The sequence below is a fragment of the Suncus etruscus genome, chromosome 7 (assembly GCF_024139225.1).
Source record: "Suncus etruscus isolate mSunEtr1 chromosome 7, mSunEtr1.pri.cur, whole genome shotgun sequence".
Taxonomy (NCBI): domain Eukaryota; kingdom Metazoa; phylum Chordata; class Mammalia; order Eulipotyphla; family Soricidae; genus Suncus; species Suncus etruscus.
In genome coordinates this window covers 82,297,733-82,319,805 of record NC_064854.1, presented here as the reverse complement: position 1 = coordinate 82,319,805, position 22,073 = coordinate 82,297,733, and the positions used below count along the sequence as shown (strand labels likewise).

General features: G+C 36.6%; 1 protein-coding gene and 1 non-coding gene across 2 annotated transcripts in view; one reads left to right on the top strand and one right to left on the bottom strand.

Annotated features, from left to right (window-relative positions):
• Window positions 1-12,678: 12,678 nt before the first annotated feature.
• The window catches only part of MLIP (muscular LMNA interacting protein), a 160,421-nt gene continuing 151,026 nt past the window's right edge, over window positions 12,679-22,073 (top strand). The window contains 2 exon segments of the mRNA XM_049777647.1: window positions 12,679-12,711; window positions 12,713-12,775. Coding sequence (XP_049633604.1) covers window positions 12,679-12,711; window positions 12,713-12,775 — 96 coding nt within the window.
• Window positions 16,495-16,627, bottom strand: LOC126014736 (small nucleolar RNA SNORA51). Its single transcript, XR_007497735.1, has one exon. It is a non-coding gene; the product is annotated as a small nucleolar RNA SNORA51 (small nucleolar RNA).

The following is a 22,073-nucleotide window of genomic DNA, read 5'->3' as shown; positions in this document are numbered from 1 at the left end:
CCATGTGCAAGGCAAACATCCTACCTTTGTGCTATTACTCGGTCCCTGGTCTGTTCATATTTTATTTCTACTCAATGCTCATGAAACTACTTTGCCCCTTGTACCATCCATTTATTTTTCTTCTCAATTTGTAGGAAGACATAAAAATATGAGGCAGAACAAAATAATTTATTTTCTGGTATGTTAAAAAGAAAAAAACAAAACTAAACAAAAAGAAAGCTGGTAGGGGTCCCCTATTTAGAAGCTATAAATATAAATTTAAAAAAGAAAAAAGAAAAACAATAAAGAGGGTGGGCTAGTGTTGCAAGATTTTTTTCATAGGTACAGTAAGTATTGGGGAAATTAGAAAGGAAATTCTCTTGGCATAAGAGATACAGGGTGGCTGTACCTTTGAAGCACACTGTCATGAGACCAACTATATGATCTGTATATGTTCATTGTCAGATCCCAAAGTTTTTATTTATGGTGCCAGGAAATGTTCTGCTCAGTTGAGGTTGTCAAAGTCATTCCTCTATAATTAGAGATCTTGGTTTTTACACAGATCCTAGGACAAAGTCTAGGAAAGAGTCTTTCTTTATGGTTCCAGATGTTCTGCTCAGTTGTTATCAGGCTTCTGTATTTAATGTTTTTGGTTGCTGCATAGATCAAAGAAAGGTTTGTCTTCTGATTTCATCTCACAGTTAGGTGAGCAGGTATGGCAACCTGCCCTTAGATCAAGTTGTTGCTGTTTCTTCATTGACAGGATGTCGTATAAACTTACCCTGGGCAATTTAGTATCAGAGCAGTTTTGGGGACTCCCCCAGAGGGAATTTACTTCCTGGTGCTGCTGCAGAAAACTGTGCCAGTTCTAAAGTTGGGATTTGGTGTTCAGGGTTTTACGTGGATATTCAAGCACATGAGGCCTAAGTCGAGTCCCCATGACATATGCTCAGGGTGGAAAACGCTCCTGTATTATAAAATTTATGGGCTCTTATCCCTAGTAGATAATAACTTGTTTTCATACATAATATTTCCCCATTTTAGTGTGCCCATGCAAAAAAGGATGAGTCCGTATTATATTGTTTGTGCATATGGGGGTAAAAATTACAAGTTATACATTCTCTGTGCCTGTTTTCACTTGAGCTTTTTATCCCAAGAAGACTTTTCTATTAGAATTTTTACTAAACTGAACCAAAACATGCAAATACTAGAATAAAATTTAAAAAAGGGATGGAGGAAGCTGTCTTTAAATTTGAAAATAAACACACTATGATGTATAACTATTAAGGAATTAAACATACAAAGAAAATATAGATATTCCCATTAAATCTTTTGAGATAGTCTTGAGGGAAGATGAAATGCAAGGTACATTTATGTCCTACACCGTGGTCTGATTGACTCTGAGAAATGGTTAGCAGCAGTAAAGGATCAGGTAGTGTCCTCCAGCTGGGGGTGCTTCTGGAGCAGAGTCCAGTAGCAAGCAGCAGTGCACATTGAGAGCTGTGGGAATAAAGGGCCACATAGAATAAATCAACCGGAGAGTGGTTGCAGCTTCTTGTCAGGCAAGAGATGTGAGGCTGAGAGGGTGTCCTTTTGCTTTGGGATCCAAGTGACAGCTTACTGAAGCAGAGGCATGGTCTCGGTTTTTAAGGAGTTAAGAACTTAGGGTATGGGGCTGGAGCAGTGGGGTAAATGGTAAGGAGTCTGCCTTTCACTCACTAGCACATGACGAACCGCAGTTCGATACCCTGGCATTCCATATGGTTCCCCCAAGCCAAGAGCAATTTCTGAGCGCATAGCCAGGAGTAATCCACGAGTGTCACCGGTTGTGGCTGAAAAGCCAAATGAAATGAAATAAAAGAAAATAAAAAAACCGAGGGTAAATAGGGTTAAATAGAGAGATATAAGGAATCAGGATTGAGTGGGGAGAGAGAATAGAAGGAGTTGTGAATTGTTTACAATATAAATTCAGCAAAAGTAGAGGAGTCCACTACATTCTAACTTATGCCCATATATAGACAGATATTAGAGATCTATTCATAAGTTATAGTTGGGTCAAAAATAATCGAATTAACATAAAAATAAGTAAAAATAGATTAAAAAGAAGAAAAGAGAAAAAAGAAAGAAAAATAAATAATGAATGAATAAATTGGTCAAGCACATCGGATGGGAAAGGTTTTCTAATTTCTAGGCACGTCATCAATGGCAGTGGTGAACTTTGCTAAATGAAGCTTTCAGGGATAACTTTCAGGGATTAAATGCATGAAGCATTTTTAGGATATACATAATTTTCATGTCTAGAGTATATATATATATATAGAGAGAGAGAGAGTGCAGTATAAAAAGAGTCTATTATATGTAGTATCATTCATGGTGTCTTGTGCATCGAGATTCCTTTCCTGAAAGGAATCTGACATAATGGACATTATGATGTAATTAAAATATAGCTTGAATTGAAAAAGAAAAAAATATGAGAAAAGAAACAGAAAAAAGAGGACAAAGGAATAATAGTAATTTGCAAAGAGATAGTCAATAAGTGGGACCAGTAACATAAGTCTATGATGTTCAGTTGTCTTTTTTTGTGGTCTCTGTGGTCATAAGCTTTATGTCATAGTAGAAAACATAATCAAAAGGAAATGGGTAAATTGGAGTAGTTTTTTGTCAACATTGTCACAATGAGCACTGTATATGTTAGAGCACTGAGTTGTGGAATTAGTAGGATGTCCAACCTTTTGATAAAGAAGTTGAAGAGTTATTTTGTACATAGTAACATTAAAGCACTAAAACATGGGGCCGGGCGGTGGCGCTGGAGCTAAGGTGCCTGCCTTGCCTGCGCACGGACCGCGGTTCGATCCCCCGGCGTCCCATATGGTCCCCCAAGAAGCCAGGAGCAACTTCTGAGCGCATAGCCAGGAGTAACCCCTGAGCGTCACAGGGTGTGGCCCAAAAACCAAAAAAAAAAAAAAAAAAAAAAAAAAAAAAAAAAAAGCACTAAAACATACCATTAGTGAACACTGCAGCGAGAGTCTCTGGCTTCCAATCATATTCTGCACCTGTTGTTGTGGATAAAAACATTAGAACTTTATTATAGGTCTTTGTAATGGAAGGTTGATTGAACATCTGTTCTATCTGAACAGCTGTTTCTGTTGTTGCAGGTTCCTTGTAATACTCCTTGCTTAATGACCAAGTTCTGTTTTAATGACTTGGTCGTTAAGCGAATTGGTCGTTAAGTGAGGAACTGCATGTACTTTATACAGTAGTACAGTATATGCATAGTACTTGACAATACAGTATTCTGAATAAGTAAAATAATGAGAAAGATCAAACTGAAAACTTCCACTTGTTTTAATTTGCATAGGTTGTGTAATTTATACACAGTACCGTGTAAACTATTACAGTACAGTACACAGTACTGTGTAAACTATATACATTACAGTACAGTATTACAGTATTACAGAACACAATGTTAGTAAAGTAGGCACATTAAAGCACCAAAATCCACAGTACTGTACTGTAGGAGTACAAGATGGGAAAAGGATATTTAAAATAAACAAAAAATTCAGGCTATCAATTTATTCAACAAATCCTTTAAAATATTCATCTGTGTCATCATTAGAGTTATTATCAGGAGCTGCTGAAGGCCCAGGTAAGGGACACCATGGAGTAGAAATGGAAGCATCGGTAGTGCTTGGTGTAACTTTCCAAAAGTATCTACTTAGAGTGGTCTGCTTTGTCATTTTCCTTTTTTCTTCATATATTTCATGTTAGCACTGTAAAACTTTACTTATTTGTCTTTCCACCTTTGTGAATTGTTCAACATTTGGATCCATACACTCTAGTTCCAACATAGCTGTACTCACTTTTGAGAACACACCAGCTAATCCCTTCATAGTAAACTTCTTTGGTACTTCTTCCATGTTTTCATTTTCTTCTTCCTCAGCCAGGTTCTGCTGTGCTTCCAACTCTATTAAATCTTCAAGTAGTTAGCTCTCCCTCCCTGTATTGCACTAATTCCTCAATATCTTCCACCTCAACTTCTAAATTAAGCACTTTAGCAAGTTCCATAGTTGTTTTATTTATTGCATCAGCATGTTCATCTTTCTCAAAAACTGAACCATTGTTCACAAAACGCTTTAGGCATTTTTTTTCATATGCCTTGCATACACTTTTCTGCCACTGCCTTTCAAGTGGATTCAATGTTGTTTATGCAGTCTAAAATGTAAGATCTCCAGAAATCACGGAGAATTACTTCATCATTTTCTGTTGCTGCTACAGCTTTGGATAAAGTTGTGTATAAATAGTATGCTTTAAATGTGGCTATGGCCCCCTGGTCCATTTGTTGAAGGATTGAAGTTGTGTTTTTAGGTAGATATACAGTACAGTATAGCTGTAACATTTTTTCTTTGCATCGCAAAAAAATAATTTACTGCTGAAGTGTGAATACTGACCAGAAAAACAGCAGTACCAGACCTCAGAATAGTGTAAATCAGCCATGAATGACATTGAGACACAGGGCCACTACCATATTCTAGCACATACCATCAGTGAGATGGTGGTAAGTGTTGCAGTCGTAATGGTGAAAGATGGTCGAAAGTGTGATTGGTGGCTAAACAGGTAAGTTGTTAAGCGAGGAGTATCTGTATAAAAGAAAGTAAAGGCTTTGTGTTTCTCCTATTACACTTGATTTAATCATTTCTGGCAATACCCTGATACCTAAGAAGCTCAAAGTATCTACCATTTAGAGCATGTTTCTTCATGGAGTTATTTGAAATACCACATATAAGTGATATTATTTTGTATTTATCCTTCTTCTGGCTTACTTCATTTAACATAATATTTTCTAGTTCCACCCATGTTGCTGCAAACTCATGATTGTATCATTTCTTACTGCTATTTAGTATTCCATTGTGTATATGTACCACATCTTCATGATCCACTCATCTGTTGTTGGACATTTAGGTTGATTTTAAGACTTGGCTATTGTACTGACTGCTGCAATGAATAATGGTTTGCATACATACTTTTGGATGAATGTCTTTCTATCCTGGGGATAAACACCCAAGAGAGGAATTGCTAGATAATATGGCAATTCAATTTTGAGTTTACTAAAAAACCTTTCTACTTTTTATCATAGGGGTTGGACCAGACAGCATTCCCACTAGCAGTGGATGAGAGTTCCTTTCTTACCACATTCCCATCAACAGAGATTGGTTTCATTATTTGTGATAGGTGCCATCATCACGTACCACATTGTTGTCTAAATTTGTATTTTGCTAATGTATCAGTGATGATGAACATGTTTTCATGTATCTATTGGCCATCTGTTGGTCTTCCTCAGAGAAGTGTCTATTCATTTCTTATCCCCATTTATGGCTTTGTTAGGTTTTGTGGAGCTAAACTTTGTGAGTGCTTTGTATATCCTAGATATCAAAATTTTATCTGATCTGTGTGTGTAAAAAATATTCCATTCCATTAGTCATCTTCTAGTTTTAGGCCATGTTTCTTTTGCCATACAGAAATTTTTTAGTTTGATGTAGTACCATTTATTTAGGTTTGATGCTATAGCTTTTGCCATTGGCATTCTATAATCAAAGACTTTTTTTGAGGTATAAGTCTTGGAGTGTTCGGCCTATATTTTCTCAATAAACTTTATAGGTTTGGGTCTGATTTCAAGGTCTTTAATTCATTTTGAGTTGACTTTTGTTTCATGTGTGAGGTATGGATCAATATTAAGTTTCTTATAGGTGGTTATCCAGTTGTTCGAACACCATTTGTTGAAAAGATTGTCTTAACATTCTTGGCTCCTTTGTCAAATATTAGTTGACCATATATTATGTGGTGTGTTACTGGATATTCTATTCTAATCTCTCTGACACTCTGTCTTTGTTCCAGTACCATGCTGTTTTAATTACTATGGCTTTATAATAGAGTTCAGTTTAGGTAAAGAGATGCCACACAGTTTCTTGTTTTTCAATATGGATCTGGCTAACCTACATCTTTTTTGATTCTGCATGAACTTTATACTTGATTGTTCTAAGCACTTAAAAATGATGTCTGAATTTGGATAGGGATTGCATAGAATCTATATTGTAATTTGGGTAACATGATCATTTTAATTATGTTGATTCTTCCTTCCCATGAGTATGGGTTGAGCTTCCAATTTTTTAGGTCCTCTTCAACTTCTTTCTACAGTGTTTTGAAGTTTTCATAGTCTGTCACCTCTTTTGTTAGGTTAATTTCTAGGTACTTGAAATTTTTAGATACTATTTTAAATGGGATTGACTATTTATCTCTTTCTCCTCTGCTTCATTATTTGTATAAAGGAATGCTACTGTCTTTTGTGTATTGACTTTGTAGCTGGCCACTTTGTTGTATTGGTTTATTGTTTCTAGAAGCTTTTCTTTGGACTTGTTAGAGCTTTTTATATTATCAATTTTTATATTATCATATTGCCTACATATAGAGATAGTTTGACTTCCTCTTTCCCTATTTGAATTCTTTCGATTTTCTTCTCTTTTCTGATTGCCTAGTGCCTACCTTAGTGGAAATGCTTTCAGTTTTTTACTGTTAAGGATAATGTTGGCTGTGGGCTTTTTATAGATAGCTGTAACTTTCTCGAGGAAAGTTCTTTCTAACCATATTTTGATGAGTGATTTATCATGAATGGGTGTTGGATTATGTCAAATTCCTTCTCTGCATTGATTGATATGATCATGATTTGTTGTTGTTGTTTTGTTTTGTTTTGTTTTGCTTTTTGGGCCACACCGGTGACACTCAGGGGTTACTCCTGGCTATGCACTTAGAAATTGCTCCTGGCTTGAGGGACCATATGAGATGCTGGGGGATTGAACCACAGTCCATTTTATGTTAAGAGCATGCAAGGCAAATGCCCTACCACTTGCACCACCACTCTGGCCCCTGATCATGTGGTTTTTGTTTTTCTTTTTGTTGATGTGGTGTATGATGTTGATTAATTTGCATATGTTGAACGATAATGGCATGCCTAGATGAAACATACTTTGTCATGGTGTATAATCTTTTTTTGTTTGTTTATTTTGTTTTTGGGCCACACCTCGTGATGATCAAGGATTACACTCAGGGTTCTGGCTATGCACTCAGAAATAGCTCCTGGCTTGGGGGACCATATGGGATGCAGGGGAATCGAACCCAGGTCCGTTTTACGCTAGCGAAAGCAAGGCAGATGCCTTACTGCTTGCTCAACTGCTCCAGTCCCTCATGGTGTATAATCTTTTCGATGTGTTGTTAGATTTTGTTTGCTAAGATTTTTTTTTAAGGATTTTTGCATCCATGTTTATTAGTGATATTGTTCTGTAGTTTTCTTTCTTGGTATCTTTGTCAGATATGAGAATGAGTGTGATGTTAACATCATGAAAGGAATTATCTTTTCAATGTATTATAAGAGCTTGAGGATCAATGGCAGTAATTCTCAGAATGTTTGATAGAATTCACCTGTAAAAATCATCTGGTCCTGAACTTTTATTTTGGGAGAATTTTTAATTACTATTTCTATTTCTTTACATGTGATTGGCCTGCTTATGCTTTCTACTTCTCCCATGCTAAGTCTCAGGAGATGATATTTTCAGGAATCTGTCAATTTCTTCCGTGTCCCATAACTTAACTCAGTACAGTTGTTCATAATAACTCCTCATGATGTCTTGTATTTCTTGAGATTCTATTGTAATCTCTCTCCTTTCATTTGTGATCCAATTTTTTGGGTATTTCCCCTTTCTTTCTTTGTGAGTCTTGCCAGCAAATTTTTTGGGTATTTTCTCTTTCTTTCTTTCTTTCTTTCTTTCTTTCTTTCTTTCTTTCTTCTTTCTTTCTTTCTTCTTTCTTCTTTTCTTCTTTCTTTCTTTCTTTCTTTCTTTCTTTTCTTCTCTTTCTTTCTTCTTTCTTTCTTTTCTTTCTTTCTTTCTTTCTTCTTTCTTCTCTTCTCTTCTCTTCTCTCTCTCTTTTCTTTCTTTCTTTCTTTCTTTCTTTCTTTCTTTCTTTTCTTTCTTTCTTTCTTTCTTTCTTTCTTTCTTTCTTTCTTTCTTTCTTTCTTTCTTTCTTTCTTTCTTTCTTTTCTTTCTTTCTTCTTTCTTTTCTTTCTTTCTTTTTCTTTCTTTCTTTCTTTCTTTCTTTTTTCTTTCTTTCTTTCTTCTTTCTTTCTTTCTTTCGAGTCTTTTCAGCAGTTTGTCTATCTTATTAATTTTTTTTCAAAACACCAGCTTCTGGTCTCACTGACTCCTTTTATTGTTTTCTTTTTTTATGTTGTTAATTTTTGCTCTGGTTTTTATAGTTTCTTTGTTCTATCCATGTTTGGGTAAATTTGTTGCTGGCTTTTTCAAATCCTAAAGTGTCACTTTTAGCTGTTGATTTTGTTATTTCCTCTTTCCTGACATAGGTTTTTATTGCTATGATTTCCCCCCGATTACTGCTTTGTTGTGTCCCATAGATTTTGGCAATTTGTTTCTTTATTGTCATTCTTCTCAAGAAATCTTTTTATTTTTCCTTGATTTCCTGTTGTTGAGCAGCATGTTGGTAAGTCTCCAGATGTTAGATTTTTCTCCATATCTTTTTACAGTCAATCTTGATATCTTTTGCATTGAGGTCTTATAGGGTGCTTTGGTATCCTTCTTATATTTGTGACCTTAGGCAGGTTAGATTTGTGTCCTAAGGAATTGTTTATTCTAGAAAATATTCCATGTGCACTTGAGAAAAAATGTGTATTCCATTTTCTGAGGATGAAGGGCCCTGTATAAGTTCATAGTCCTACTTCTTCTAGATTCTCATTTAGGTTTCTTATGTCTTTGTGACTTTTCTGCCTGGTGGATCTGTCTATTAGCGATAGTGGTGTGTTGAAATCTCCCACTAATATAAATTTCTATCCATATGTTTCTCCAGATTTGTGAGCAAAAGCCTTACATATTTGTGCTGGTGCACAAATGTTGATCAAAGTTAGTACTTCTAGGTCTAATGTTCTCCTGATCAATAGTAGTATTCATCTTTGTCTCTGAGCACTTTTTTGAGGTGGAATGCAATTTGATCTGATATGAGTATGGCTGTTCCAACCCCCCCTTCAGTGATATGTATAATTAATTTCCAAACTTTTATTCTCAGTGGGTTTCCTGATTCCTTGAATTCCATTGCTACAACATGAATGCTGCTTTTAGGCCCTCATCTATAGGGTCTGTGTACTGTCTATATATCCCCAGCTGTTGGTGTCTTCCTTAGTCTTCCCATTATTCTTTGCATTGGGTAGATTAGAATGCTGGAGTTTCCTTTTTTTTTTTTTTAAAGTGATCTGGTTAATTGTGTAAGAGGTGATTGAAAGTATATCTGTTTTTGTTTTTGTTTTTGTTTTTTTTTTTGGTTTTGGGCCACACCCAGTGATGCTCAGGGGTTACTCCTGGCTATTCGCTCAGAAGTCGCTCCTGGCTTGGGGGACCATATGGGACGCTGGGGGATCGAACCACCATCCGTCCAAGGCTAGCGCAGCCAAGGCAGGCACCTTACCTCTAGCGCCACTGCCTGGCCCCTGTTTTTGGTTTTATTTATTCTAGCTAAGCAAAGTTGCCCAAGTATGTAAAATGTGTTGTACACTAGTTTGATGGGTTGTTCTTCTGGTTTTGGGGCTATTCAATTTTTGTGTGGGATTCAGGAGACCAAACTGAGTATCAAACCAAGATTGGGTGCATGTAAGATATATATATCTTTTATTAAATTAAAAATTCTGGCTTCTATTCGGAATAAGTTATGATTTACTATACCAGTAAACTGTGCTTAATAAAATAAAGGAAACAAAACATAAACTACCAATTAGATGCAGAATAAGATAGTAAAAAAAGTTATTTTTTATTGGTTTTCACATTGTAATAATTCAAAGAAAACTCTGTATAGAACATTATTTATTGAGGGGCTGATGTTGAAATTATTAAATTTCCTTTAAAATTCTTCGAGGAGTCAAGCCCCAGGGTGTTCAGGGTTTAGTCATGGCTTTGTGATCAATAGTCACTCTTAACAGTCTCTGGATACACTGTGCAGGGAATATATAGTATTTTACTGCATTCAGAGAAAGTGCCTTAATTGCTATATCTTTTAGGCACTTACTCTTCAAAATTGATTGTTCCATATAGTAATATTGTTTAATATTTGAGTAGGAATAAAGAAATATACCTTAAAAGACAATGAGATTGGGAAAACTTTATAGTTGGGATTAATTTTGAATAAACTGGTAACATCACTGAAAATGCCATTGATACAATAAAACAATGATACGCTAAAATTCTTAAATAAGATATTATCTAGTATATATTTATATTCCCTATGAATACTTGAAAAATCCATGCATATATTTAAAAATATATGTATATAGTTTTGCATACATTTCTCTTTTCCTACAAAATAATATTAAACTTACTTTAATTTATGACTTTTATTGTTATCTATTTGCTTTTGTTTTTGTTTTTTGTTTTTTTGGATCACATCCAACTGTTGTCAGTGCTTGCTCCTGGCTTTCTGCTCAAGGTTCACTTCTAGCTATAGTTGGGAGACCATAGGGGATGTTGGGAATTGAACCTGGGTCAGTCATGTGCCAGGCAAGTGCCTTTCTCATTGTACTATTTCTCCAGCCTCAAGATTTAAAGGTTGATTCGCCCAACTCTGATTTGCCATTATTATTATTTATGTTTTTGACCTTAATGTATTTAAAGTCTTTACATACTGAATTTGACAGTTGTCTTCATATAGTCTTATGAAATAATGACTCTCCTTTCCACATTTCACAGATGAGTAGACTGAGCTTGTAAGAAGTTCACTAGCTTCCTCCTCTGGCCTGCCTCATATTGAAAGATGATTTTAATGACCTTTTATGTTTAGTGTCACCTTCAAATTTCTCTTTTTCTGAGAGTTGCCTTCACAAACTTTTCTTCTGCTTGACACAATTTCTCTTCTGCCCCTATCATCTTCCTAGGCCTATCCTCAATTGTTCTTTGCGCAGTTCAAATGCACTTTATTTTTCCTTGAGTGAATGCAGTTGTCTGTGGTCTGATTTCCTTCAAAAGTGTTTAGTCTTTGCTCTGTAAGTGATACAGACCAGTAGAAGGCATCTCTTGGTATCTTATTTGAAATAGAGCATCTCAGTTTACATTCCACAATTCTTTAATAAGATCCTGTGTTGTAGAAAGATCTCCAGGTGATTTATATATAAGGTTTGAGTGCATCATGTTTTATATTCTTTGTTGGAATCTAAATTCTGAGTTTTCTGCTAGGTATCTATAAATGTACATAACATATAAGAAAACATATCACTTGATGATATGACATAGCATTTATATTCCAAAATCCAGATGATTTTCTACTTCAAAAAATATTATTATTTGGAATTTTCTGTCAATATGACAATAAAATTGCCTTTGACATTTTTTTTTATTTTTGGGTCACACCCAGCAGCGCTCAGGGGTTACTCCTCCTCTAAGCTCAGAAATCACTCCTGGCAGGCTCTGGGGATCATATGGGATGCTGAGATTTGAGCCACCACCCTTCTGCATGCAAGGCAAATGCCCTACCTCCATGTTATCTCTCAGGCCCTGAAAATTATTTTTATTTGTCATGTTTCTGCTAATCTAGGCATTGACTAAATTTCAAAAAAGTTAATTGATATCTTTTACCTACATCAAGCCCTCTATTCTTTCTCCATGGCTTTTGCTCTGTAACCTGCTCTTGGGACTGTCTCTCATTACTAAAAACTCAAATATAGATATCACATGTTTGGGGGAAAATCAATACTTTGAAAACAGAGAAACAGAAAGCTGAAAACTACAATCAATTTTATAAGTGAAGTTTTGAAGTTTCTTTTTCTGAAAGGACATATACTACCTTCTAGGAACCTTGGAATTGAATTTTGTCTGTGAAAACTACTAGATTCTATGCGCTGATTTAGAATGAATTTAGTTCATAACAACACTTTAGTTTCTACAGATGATCCTGTATCTTCACTTGCTATTTATATGCCAAGAATCCAAAGTTAAAGATTTTTTAATTTTTTTTAGGGGGGGTCACATTGGCAGCGATCAGGGGTTACTCCTGGCTCTATGCTTTGAAATTGCCTCTGGCAGGCTCGGGGGACCATCTGGGATGCCAGGATTCAAACCACTGTCCTTCTGCATGCAAGACAAACACCCTACCTCCATGCTATTTTTCTGACCCCCCAAAGTTAAAGATTTTGGAAATGATTGATATGTTTTCTAGTTCTTTATTTCATCAGAATATTTGCATGAATTGTGTTTTAAATGTACTGTGTGAGGGTGACCAAATGATCACAGAAATTGACAGATGCTTGGGCCCTTTAATTAGCTTCTCATTGCAGCACATTGCTGTGCAATCTGGCTTTTCTGGCGTTTTTTTTTTTTCTCAAAATGTATCATCAAATATATACATAAGAGAAAAGAGGACAAACAAATATAGGTGGCATTTTAAAAATTCAGACTGATTCTATTTCTGACCTCTTAGGAACTTCCAAATCTAAAAATTGCTTAAACTTAAGGCTACTCATTGGAACTGACAGCATTCTTTAGTTCAGGGAGGATTCCACATTACCTCTTTTTAGAAATCCTTTTTTATTTTTCTTTCTGCTTGTGTTCACTTCCCTTCCCACCTTAGTCATTGGTTTGCTCACTCCCTTATATGATGAAATCAATGCTTCTAGAACAGGGGCTTCTGAGTGACTGCGGGGAACAATTGCTTCCAAATGAACTCGTGCATCTTAGCAGGGAGCATTCAGACTACACCCCAGGTAAAGGGAAGTCTTTCCTTAAAGCTTTTAGAAACTTTTAAAGGCTGTGCACTGTGGTTTTTTCTGCAATAAGGCTAAAGGGAGGGCTGCCAGGGGGGTAGAAAAATTTGACTCTATATCATAATGCAACGTTTTTCTATGGCTAGAGTAAGGCGAGAGCAGATAAAGGCAAAATTGCTAATTGGGAAATCAAACAAAATGCGCAGGACAGCCCTTGGAATATGGTTGATGTAATGATATCTGGTAATATCTCTTAACAGGCTAGTGGCCATCTGTGAGTGTGGGAGTCAACATCAGAAGGGAGAGTACTGTTAGCGAGTAAGGAGAAAGGAAGGAAAAGCAGAACAAAATTGAGCTGCGATGAATTAGAAAACATTTAAATTATTATTTGTCCAGCGAGGAGAGCCTCAGATATTTGAAGCAATGGAAAGTATATGTATAAAAGATTTAAAGTTCTAGCTCTAATTTCTATAATTCATATCGCTTCTCATGGACCATTTTTAAATGGCAGACAAGTGAAAGTGTTAAATGGCATTTAACAAATGCAGTGGTATTAACATGCAAATGTTTCTGCTTTGTGTTGCAGAGGATTTTTCATTACCATAGCAATTCATTTCTCAGCTCAAATGGAACAAGAATGTGGTAAACAGCAACATTTTTTATTCTTTTCTGAACAAGGGATCCAGCATTCTACAGACTAACACATGGCTCTTTAAATGCTTCACAGTGTAGCTACTGTAGTTTTAAATATCTTACCAAACAAAATTTTGTACAAAGTAACCCTGAACTTATTTGGTAAAATAGAGGATTCTATGTGAAGGCGATGAAAAGTGCCCCAGACCAGAATAGTCCTGTGGCTTATAAGCAAATACCGCCCTTTTTATGGTTGCTTTTCTATGTGTATGAAGAGAAATGTACTCTTTTTCTCTAACAGTTACATAGGAAGATGAATAATTCTTTAGTCATATTGGATTTGCCTTTTTATGTTATTCTTGAATGATACATGTGTCAATCAACTAAAATTATTCTTCTATACTGTTAAAAGAAGTTTTATGTAGGATATAGGTGTTTCTGGAGAAAAATAGAAGTAATAAGATAGAGAAAATAATTTTATTTCTTTTTAGTTGAATTTCCCTACTGACATGTGAACTGAAAAGAAACTCTAGATTTTTATTATTTTTAAATTTTTATCGAAACCATTGTGAATTAAAAAGTCCTTCACAGTTTGAATTCAGGCATACAGTGACAGTGAATTAGAGTCATTTCCATCATCATGCTTCCACCAAAATTTCCAGCATGCATCTTATACCACCACCCTTAGCTCCTTGGATACTAGTTTTAACAGGTCCAATTTGACTTTAGATTGTTATAGTTTGGGTCTCTTGAATCTATTGTTGTTGACATTGGTTTGAATATTTAGTTCTGTTTTGTCCACCAGTGCACCCGAGACCACTTGGTTCTTGGCCCCAAACCGCTTTTTTCCCTCAATTTTGTTAAAACTGCATAAATATGAGTTAAAAGATAATTTACATCCAAAGGTTCTAAGAAAATGGTGGGAGCCCCTATCTAGATATTAAGAATAAGATTAGAAAAATTTTAAAAAAGATAGTGGTGGTGACACGTTTTTTTGTTTGTTGTGAATAGGACATTAAATGTTGGGGAGATTATAAAGGAAATACCCTTAGCCTAAAAATCAGGGTGTCCCTACCCATGAAGCATTCTCTCTTAAGACCATCTACAAGCTCTGGACATGTTAATTGCCTTTCTTCATGGTTCCAGAAGGTGGGTGGTCTTGACATGACTGAAATCCAACTACAAACATATTCGTTTTTTTCTTGATAATATCTTTATTTAAACATATTGATTATAAATATGTTTGTGATTACGTTTCAGTCCTGTAAAGAACACCCCCCCACTTTACCAGTGCAACACTCCCATCACCAATGTCCCAGATCTCCCTCCATCCCACCCCCACCTGTACTCTAGACAGGCTTTCCAGTTCCCTCATTCATTCATTCATTCACATGGTTATGGTAGTTCTCAGTGTAGTTATTTCTATAACTGTACACACCATTCTTTGTGGTGAGCTTCATAAAGTGAGCTGGGAGTTCCATCCCTCCTCCCTTTGTCTCTTAGGATTGTTGAAAAATGCCTCTTATTTTTCTTAAAACCCATAGATGAGTGAGACTATTCTGCATCTCTCTCCCTCTGATTTATTTTACTCAGCATGATAGATTCATTGTACATTCATGTATAGGAAAATTTCATGATTTCATTTCTCCTGATTGCTGCATAATATTCCATTGTGTATATGTACCACAGTTTCTTTAGCCTTTTATCTGTTAAAGGGCATCTTGATTGTTTCCAGGGCCTGGCTATTGTGAATAGTGCTTCAATAAATATAGGTGTGAGGAAGGGATTTTTGTATTGTATTCTTGTGTTCCTAGGGTATATCCCTAGGAGTGGTATAGCTGGGTCGAATGGGAGCTCAATTTCCAGTTTTTGGAGGAATCTCCATATTGCTTTCCATAGGGTTGGACTAGACGGCATTCCCACCAGTAGTAATAAGAGTTCCTTTTTCTTCATATCGTCGCCAGCACTGATTGTTCTCATTCTTTGTGATGTGTGCCAATCTCTGTGGTGTGAGATGGTATCTCATGGTTGTTTTTATTTGCATCTCCCTGTATTAGTTGATTATGATGAGGAGCATTTTTCCACGTGCCTTTTGGTCATTTGTATTGCTTTTTTATCAAAGTGTCTGTCCATTTCTTCTCCCCATTTTTTTGATGGGATTAGATGTTTTTTTCTTGTAAAGTTAGGGCAAAGCCCTGTATATTTTGAATATTAGCCCCTTATTTGATGGATATTGGGTGAATAGTTTCTCCCACACAGTGGGTGGCTCTTGTATCCTAGGCACTATTTCTTTTGAGGTGCAGAAGCTTCTCAGTTTAATGTATTTCCATCTGTTTATATCGCTTCCACTTTTTTGGAAAGTGCAGTTTCCTCCTTGAAGATGCCTGTAGTCTCAATGTCATGGAGTGTTTTCCCTACATGCTGTTCTATATACCTTATGGTATTAGGTCTGATATCTAGGTCTCTAATTCAGTTGGATTTTACCTTTGGACATAATGTTAATTGGGGTCTATGTTAGCTTTTATGCAAATGGCTAACCAGCCAACACCACTTGTTGAAGAGGTTTCCCTGCTCCACTTAGGGATTCTTGATCCTTTGTCAAAAATTAGGGGCTTGTATGTATGGGAACATTCTCTGAGTACTCATGCCTATTCCACTGATCTGAGGGTCTGTCTTTATTACAATACCATACTGTTTTGATAACTATTGCTTTGTAGTACAGTTTAAAGTTTGGAAAGGTAATGCCTCCCATATTTCTTTGCTCTAGGAGTCCTTTAGCTATTCGAGGGTGTTTACTTTTCCAAATGAACTTCATAAGTGTTTGATCTACTTCTTTGAAGAATGTCATGGGTATCTTTAGAGGGATCAAATTAAATCTGTATAATGCTTTGGGGAGTATTGCCATTTTAATGACGTTAATCCTGCCATCGATTAGCAGGGTATGTGTTTCCATTTCCACATGTCCTCTCTTATTTCTTGGAGCAGGGCTTTATAGTTTTCTTTGTATGGGTCCTTCACGTCTTTGGTCAAGTTGACTCAAAGATATTTGAGTTTGTGTGGCACTAATGTGAATGAGATTGCCTTTTTTTTGTCCCCCCATTCACAATACAGACCAGGCAAAGGACCTGGTTTGAGGTGTATATGAAAAGCATTTACTGTACCTCCTCTTTCTATACAGTCAGTGTAAAGAAGACAGCCTGTGGTAAGCATTGGGAGGCCTTATATTTTCTTTTTTTCTTCATTTTTTCATTTATTTAAACATCTTGATTATATAAATGATTGTGATTAGGTTTCAGTCATGTAAAGAACCCCCTTTCACCAGTGCAACACTCCCACCACCAATGTCCCAAATGTCCATCCATCCCACCCAACCCCCTGTACTCCAGACAGGCTTTCTTGTTCCCTCATTCATTCACATGATTATGGTTGTTTTCTGTGTAGTTATTTCTATAGCGTATTCACCACTCTTTGTGGTGAGCTTTATGAAGTGAGCTGGTGTTCCAGCCCTCCTCTCATTGTCTCTGAGGATTGTTACTAAAATGACTTTTATTTAACTTAAAACCCATAGATGAGGGAGACCATTCTGTGTTTATCTCTCTCCCTCTGACTTATTTCACTCAGCATGATAGATTCCATGTAATTACATGTATAGGAAAATTTCATAACTTCATCTCTCTTGATGGCTGCATAATATTCCATTGTGTATATGTACCACAGTTTCTTTAGCCATTCGTCTCTTGAAGGACATCTTGGTTGTTTACAGAGCCTGGTTATTGTGAATAGTGCTGCAATAAATATTCGTGTGAGGAAGGGGTTTTTGTGTTGTATTCTTGTGTTCTTAGGGTATATCCCTAGGAGTGGAATAACTGGGTCGAATGGGAGCTCAATTTCCAGATTTTGAAGGAACCTCCATATCGCTTTCCATAGAGGTTGGACTAGACGGCATTCCCACCAGCAGTGAATAAGAGTTCCTTTCTCTACAAATCCCCACCAGCACTGATTGTTCTCATTCTTTATGATGTGCGCCAATCTCTGCAGTGTGAGGTGGTATCTCATCATTGTTTTGATTTGCATCTCCCTGATGATTAGTGACGAGGATCATTTTTTATGTGCCTTTTGGCCATTTGTATTTCTTTTTTTATCAAAGTGTCTGTTCATTTCTTCTCCCATTTTTTTTTTATGGGATTAGATGTTTTAGTCTTGTAAAGTTCTGTCATTGCCCTATATATTTTGGATATTAGCCCTTTATCTGAAGGGTGTTGGGTGAATAGTTTCTCCCACTCGGTGGGTGACTCTTGTATCCTGGGCACTATTTCTTTTGAGGTGCAGAAGCTTCTCAGTTTAATGTATTCCCATCTGTTGATCTCTGGTTTTACTTGTTTGGAAAGTGCAGTTTCCTCCTCGAAGATGCCTTTAGTCTCAATGTCATGGAGTGTTTTTACCGACATGTTGTTCTATATAACTTATGGTATCAGGTCTGATATCAAGGTCTTTATTCCATTTGGATTTTACCTTCGTACATGATGTTAACTGGGGGTCTATGTTCACTTTTTTGCAAGTGGCTAACCAGTTCTGCCAGCACCACTTGTTGAAGAGATTTTCCCAGCTCCACTTAGGATTTCTTGCTCCTTTGTCAAAAATTAGGTATTTGTACGTCTGGGGAACGTGCTCTGAGAAATCAAGCCTGTTCCACTGATCTGAGGGTCTGTCTTTATTCCAATACCATGCTGTTTTGATAACTATTGCTTTGTAGTACAGTTTAAAGTTGGGGAAAGTAATGCCTCCCATTTTCCTTTTCCCTAGGAGTGCTTTAGCTATTCGAGGGTGTTTTCTGTTCCAGATGAACTTCATAAGTGTTTGATCCACTTCTTTGAAGAATGTCATGGTTATTTTTAAGGGGATCGCATTAAATCTGTATAATGCTTTGGGGAGTATTGCCATTTTAATGATGTTAATCCTGCCAATCTATGAGCATGGTATGTGTTTCCATTTCCGTGTGTCCTCTCTTATTTCTTGGAGCAGGACTTTATAGTTTTCTTTGTATAGATCCTTCACGTCTTTGGTCAAGTTGACTCCAAGATATTTGAGTTTGTGTGGCACTATTGTAAATGGGATTGCCTTCCTGACTTCCATCTCTTCCCTATCATTATTGGTGTATAAAAAGGTCATTGATTTCTGTAAGTTGATTTTGTAGCCTGCCCCCTTGCTATATGAATCTATTGTTTCTAGGAGCTTTTTGGTAGAGTTTTTCGGGTTTTCTATGTAGAGTATCATGTCGTCTGCAAACAATGAGAGCTTGACTTCTTCCTTTCCTGTCTGGATTCCCTTGATATCTTTTCTTGCCTGGTCGCTATAGCAAGAACTTCCAGTACTATGTTGAAGAGGAGTGGTGAGAGCGAACAGCCTTGTCTTGTACTAGAATTTAGAGGAAAGGCTTTTAGTTTTTCTCCATTGAGGATATTATTTGCCATTGGCTTGTGGTATATGGCCATAACTATATTGAGAAGGGTTCCTTCCATTCCCGTCTTGCTGAGAGTTTGGATCAAGAATGGGTGTTGGACCTTAACAAATGCTTTCTTTGCATCTGTTGTATCAAAAATCATGTGATTTTTATTTTTCTTGTTGTTGATGTTGTGTGTTTTGTTGATAGATTTATGGGTGTTAAACCATCCTTGCATTCCTGGGATGAAAAAGTACTTTTTCATAGTATATTATCTTCATGATGATGCATTGGATTCTATTTGCCAGGTTTTTATTTTAGATCTTTGCATCTGCATTCATCAGGGATATTGCTCTGTAATTTTCTTTTATTGGCAGCATCTCTGTCTGTCTTTGGTATCAAGGTGATGTTGGCTTCATAAAAGCTGTTTGGGAGTGTTCCCGTTTTTTCAATTTCAAGTAAGAGTCTGGGTAAGATTGGTAGTAGTTCCTCTGGAAACGTTTGAAAGAATTCATTAGTAAATCCATCTAGGCCTGGGCTTTTTTTTTTAGGAAGACATTAGATTACAGTTTCAATTTCCTCAATAGTGATGGGGGGTGTTTAAATAAGGTACATCCTCCTTACTTAACCGTGGGAGGTTATAAGTGTCCAAGAATTTATCCATTTCTTCTAGGTTCTCAGTTTAGTAGCATAGTTTCTCAAAGTAGTCTCTGAATACTCTTTGGATTTCTGCAATATCTGTCGTGATCTCCCCCTTTTCATTTCTAATATGGGTTATCAGTTTTCTGTCTCTCTTTTTCTTTGTGAATTTTGCCAATGGTCTATCAATCATTTTTATTTTTTCAAAAAAACAACTTCTGCTTTCATTTATCTTTTAGGTTGTTTTTTTGGGTTTCCAATTCGTTGATTTCTGCTCTCAGCTTTGTTATTTCCTACTGTCTTTCTATTTTTGGTTCCTTTTGTTAGTCATTTTCTAATTTTATGAGCTGCGTCATTAAATTATTCAGGTATGCCCCTTCTTCCTTCCTGATGTGAGCTCGCAAAGCTATACATTTTTCTCTCAGGACTTCTTTTGCTGTGTCCCATAGATTCTGGTAGTTTGTGTCTTCATTATCATTTGTTTCCACGAAAGTTTTGATTTCCTCTTTGATTTCATCTTGGACCCACTGGTTGTTTAGTAGCAGGTTGTTTAATTTCCAATTGTTAAAGTTTTTCTTCTGTGTGGTTTTGTAGTTCACATCTAATTTCAGAGCCTTGTGGTCAGCAAAGGTAGCCTGCAAAATTTCTATTCTCTTGATTTTATGGAGGTATGTTTTATGTGCCAGCATGTAGTCTATCCTGGAGAAAGTCCCATGTACATTGGAGAAGAATGTTTATTCAGGGTTTGGGGTGGAGTGTCATATATATATATCTATATCTATATCTATCTATCTATCATCTATCTATCTATCTATCTATCTATCTATCTATCTATCTATCTATCTATCTATCTATCTATCTATCTATCTATCTATCTATCTATCTACTGTGTGGAGTTCTCCCACAATAATTGTGTTATTGATGTCTTCTTTCAGATTTGTCAATAATGGTGATAATATGCTAGTCTCTGGGTGCATACATGTTTAGTCGTCTGATTTCTTTCTGTTGCACATATTCCTTGATTAGTACAAAGTGTCCATCTTTGTCCCTTACAACTTTTCTGAGTATAACATTGGTGTTATCAGATATTAATATGGCTATCCAGGTTTTTTGAGGGTGTTGTTTGCTTGGATGATTTTTCTCCAGCCTTTTGATTTTGAGTTTATATTTGTTCTGATTATTCAGGTGTGTTTCTTGTAAGCAGCAGAAGGTTGGGTTCATCTTTTTGATCCATTTTGCCACTCTGTGTCTTTTAAATGGTGAATTTGTCCATTGACATTGAGGGAGATGATTGCCATAGGATTTATTGTCATCTTTCTAGATAAGTTTGCTGTGTTTGTTGGTCTCTCTTGTCTTAAAGTAGACCTTTCAGTTTTTTCTTTAAGGCTGTTTTTGCATCTGTGAAGTTTCTGAGCTGTTGTTTATTCATGAAGCTATGTATCCTTCCTTCAAACCTGAACATGAGTCAGGATGGGTGCAGTATTCTCAGTGAGGCATCCATTTTATTCTGTCTTTTCACAATATCCCACCAAGGTCTTCTGGCCTTGAAGGCTTCTTGTGACATATCTGCTGTAATCTTAAGGCTGCTCCTTTGAATGTAATTTTCCTTTTTGATCTTGCTGCTTCTATCTCTATCTGTGGGATTTGTCACTGTAACTAGGATGTGTCTTGGTGTGTTTTTCTTTGGGTCTCTTTTAGCCGGTACTCTTTGGGCATGCAGGATTTGATTGCATGCAGTCTTTAACTTTGGGAGTATCTCTTTCATGATATCTTTGACAGTTGATTCTTCTTGGGGATCTCTTACCTGGGCCTCTGGGACTCCAAAAATTCTTAAGTTGTTTCTGTTGAGTTTATTGAAGACTTCTATTTTCATCTGTTCGCATTCCTTGAGTACTTTTTCCATTGTCTAATCGTTTGTCTTACGGTTTTTATTCCAGTTTCTTCTGATGTATTGCGTTGTTCTGCATTTCATCTTTCAGCAGCTGATTCTGTCCTCAGCTGCTGTTACCTGCTGGAGAGGCCATCCTCTGAGTTTTTCAGATCTGTTATTTCAGTTTGGAGTTTCTGATTTTTGTCTTTGAGGTTGTTCACATCGATCTATGCTTTCTTTGAGTTCTACGAACATCCTCCACATTTCTATTCTACACTCCTTTTTTGAGAGGTTAATCTGATGGTTGGAATTTTTGGGGTCATCAGAGCTATAATCTTCATTCTCTGTGCATGGTGTTCACCTGCGAGGTTTCCTCATTGTCACATTTGTAGTGTGATTTTTTCCTGTGTGTTGTGGTGGTGCTCCATGAAGCAAAGCTGAACAGCTGCGCTCTTCTTCGGCCTCTAGGGACAGTTTTGTGGGGGCCCTTTGAGGAGAGCTTAAGGGATTCAGAAAAAGAGAAGCAAGCAAAGCCAACAGGTCCCTTCAAGTTATCACAGACCTCAAGGGCATAGCAGGGAAGAAACCTCCACAGGCAGAGAAATCAGTTCTCTGCCTGGCGACCCCCGCAGCAGTCCTTACTCACTGAGTTTTCTTGGTTTCTTCGCCTGAGCAGTTCCAGGATGCAGTTTTTTGGGGGGTGCCCTTCTGAGAGC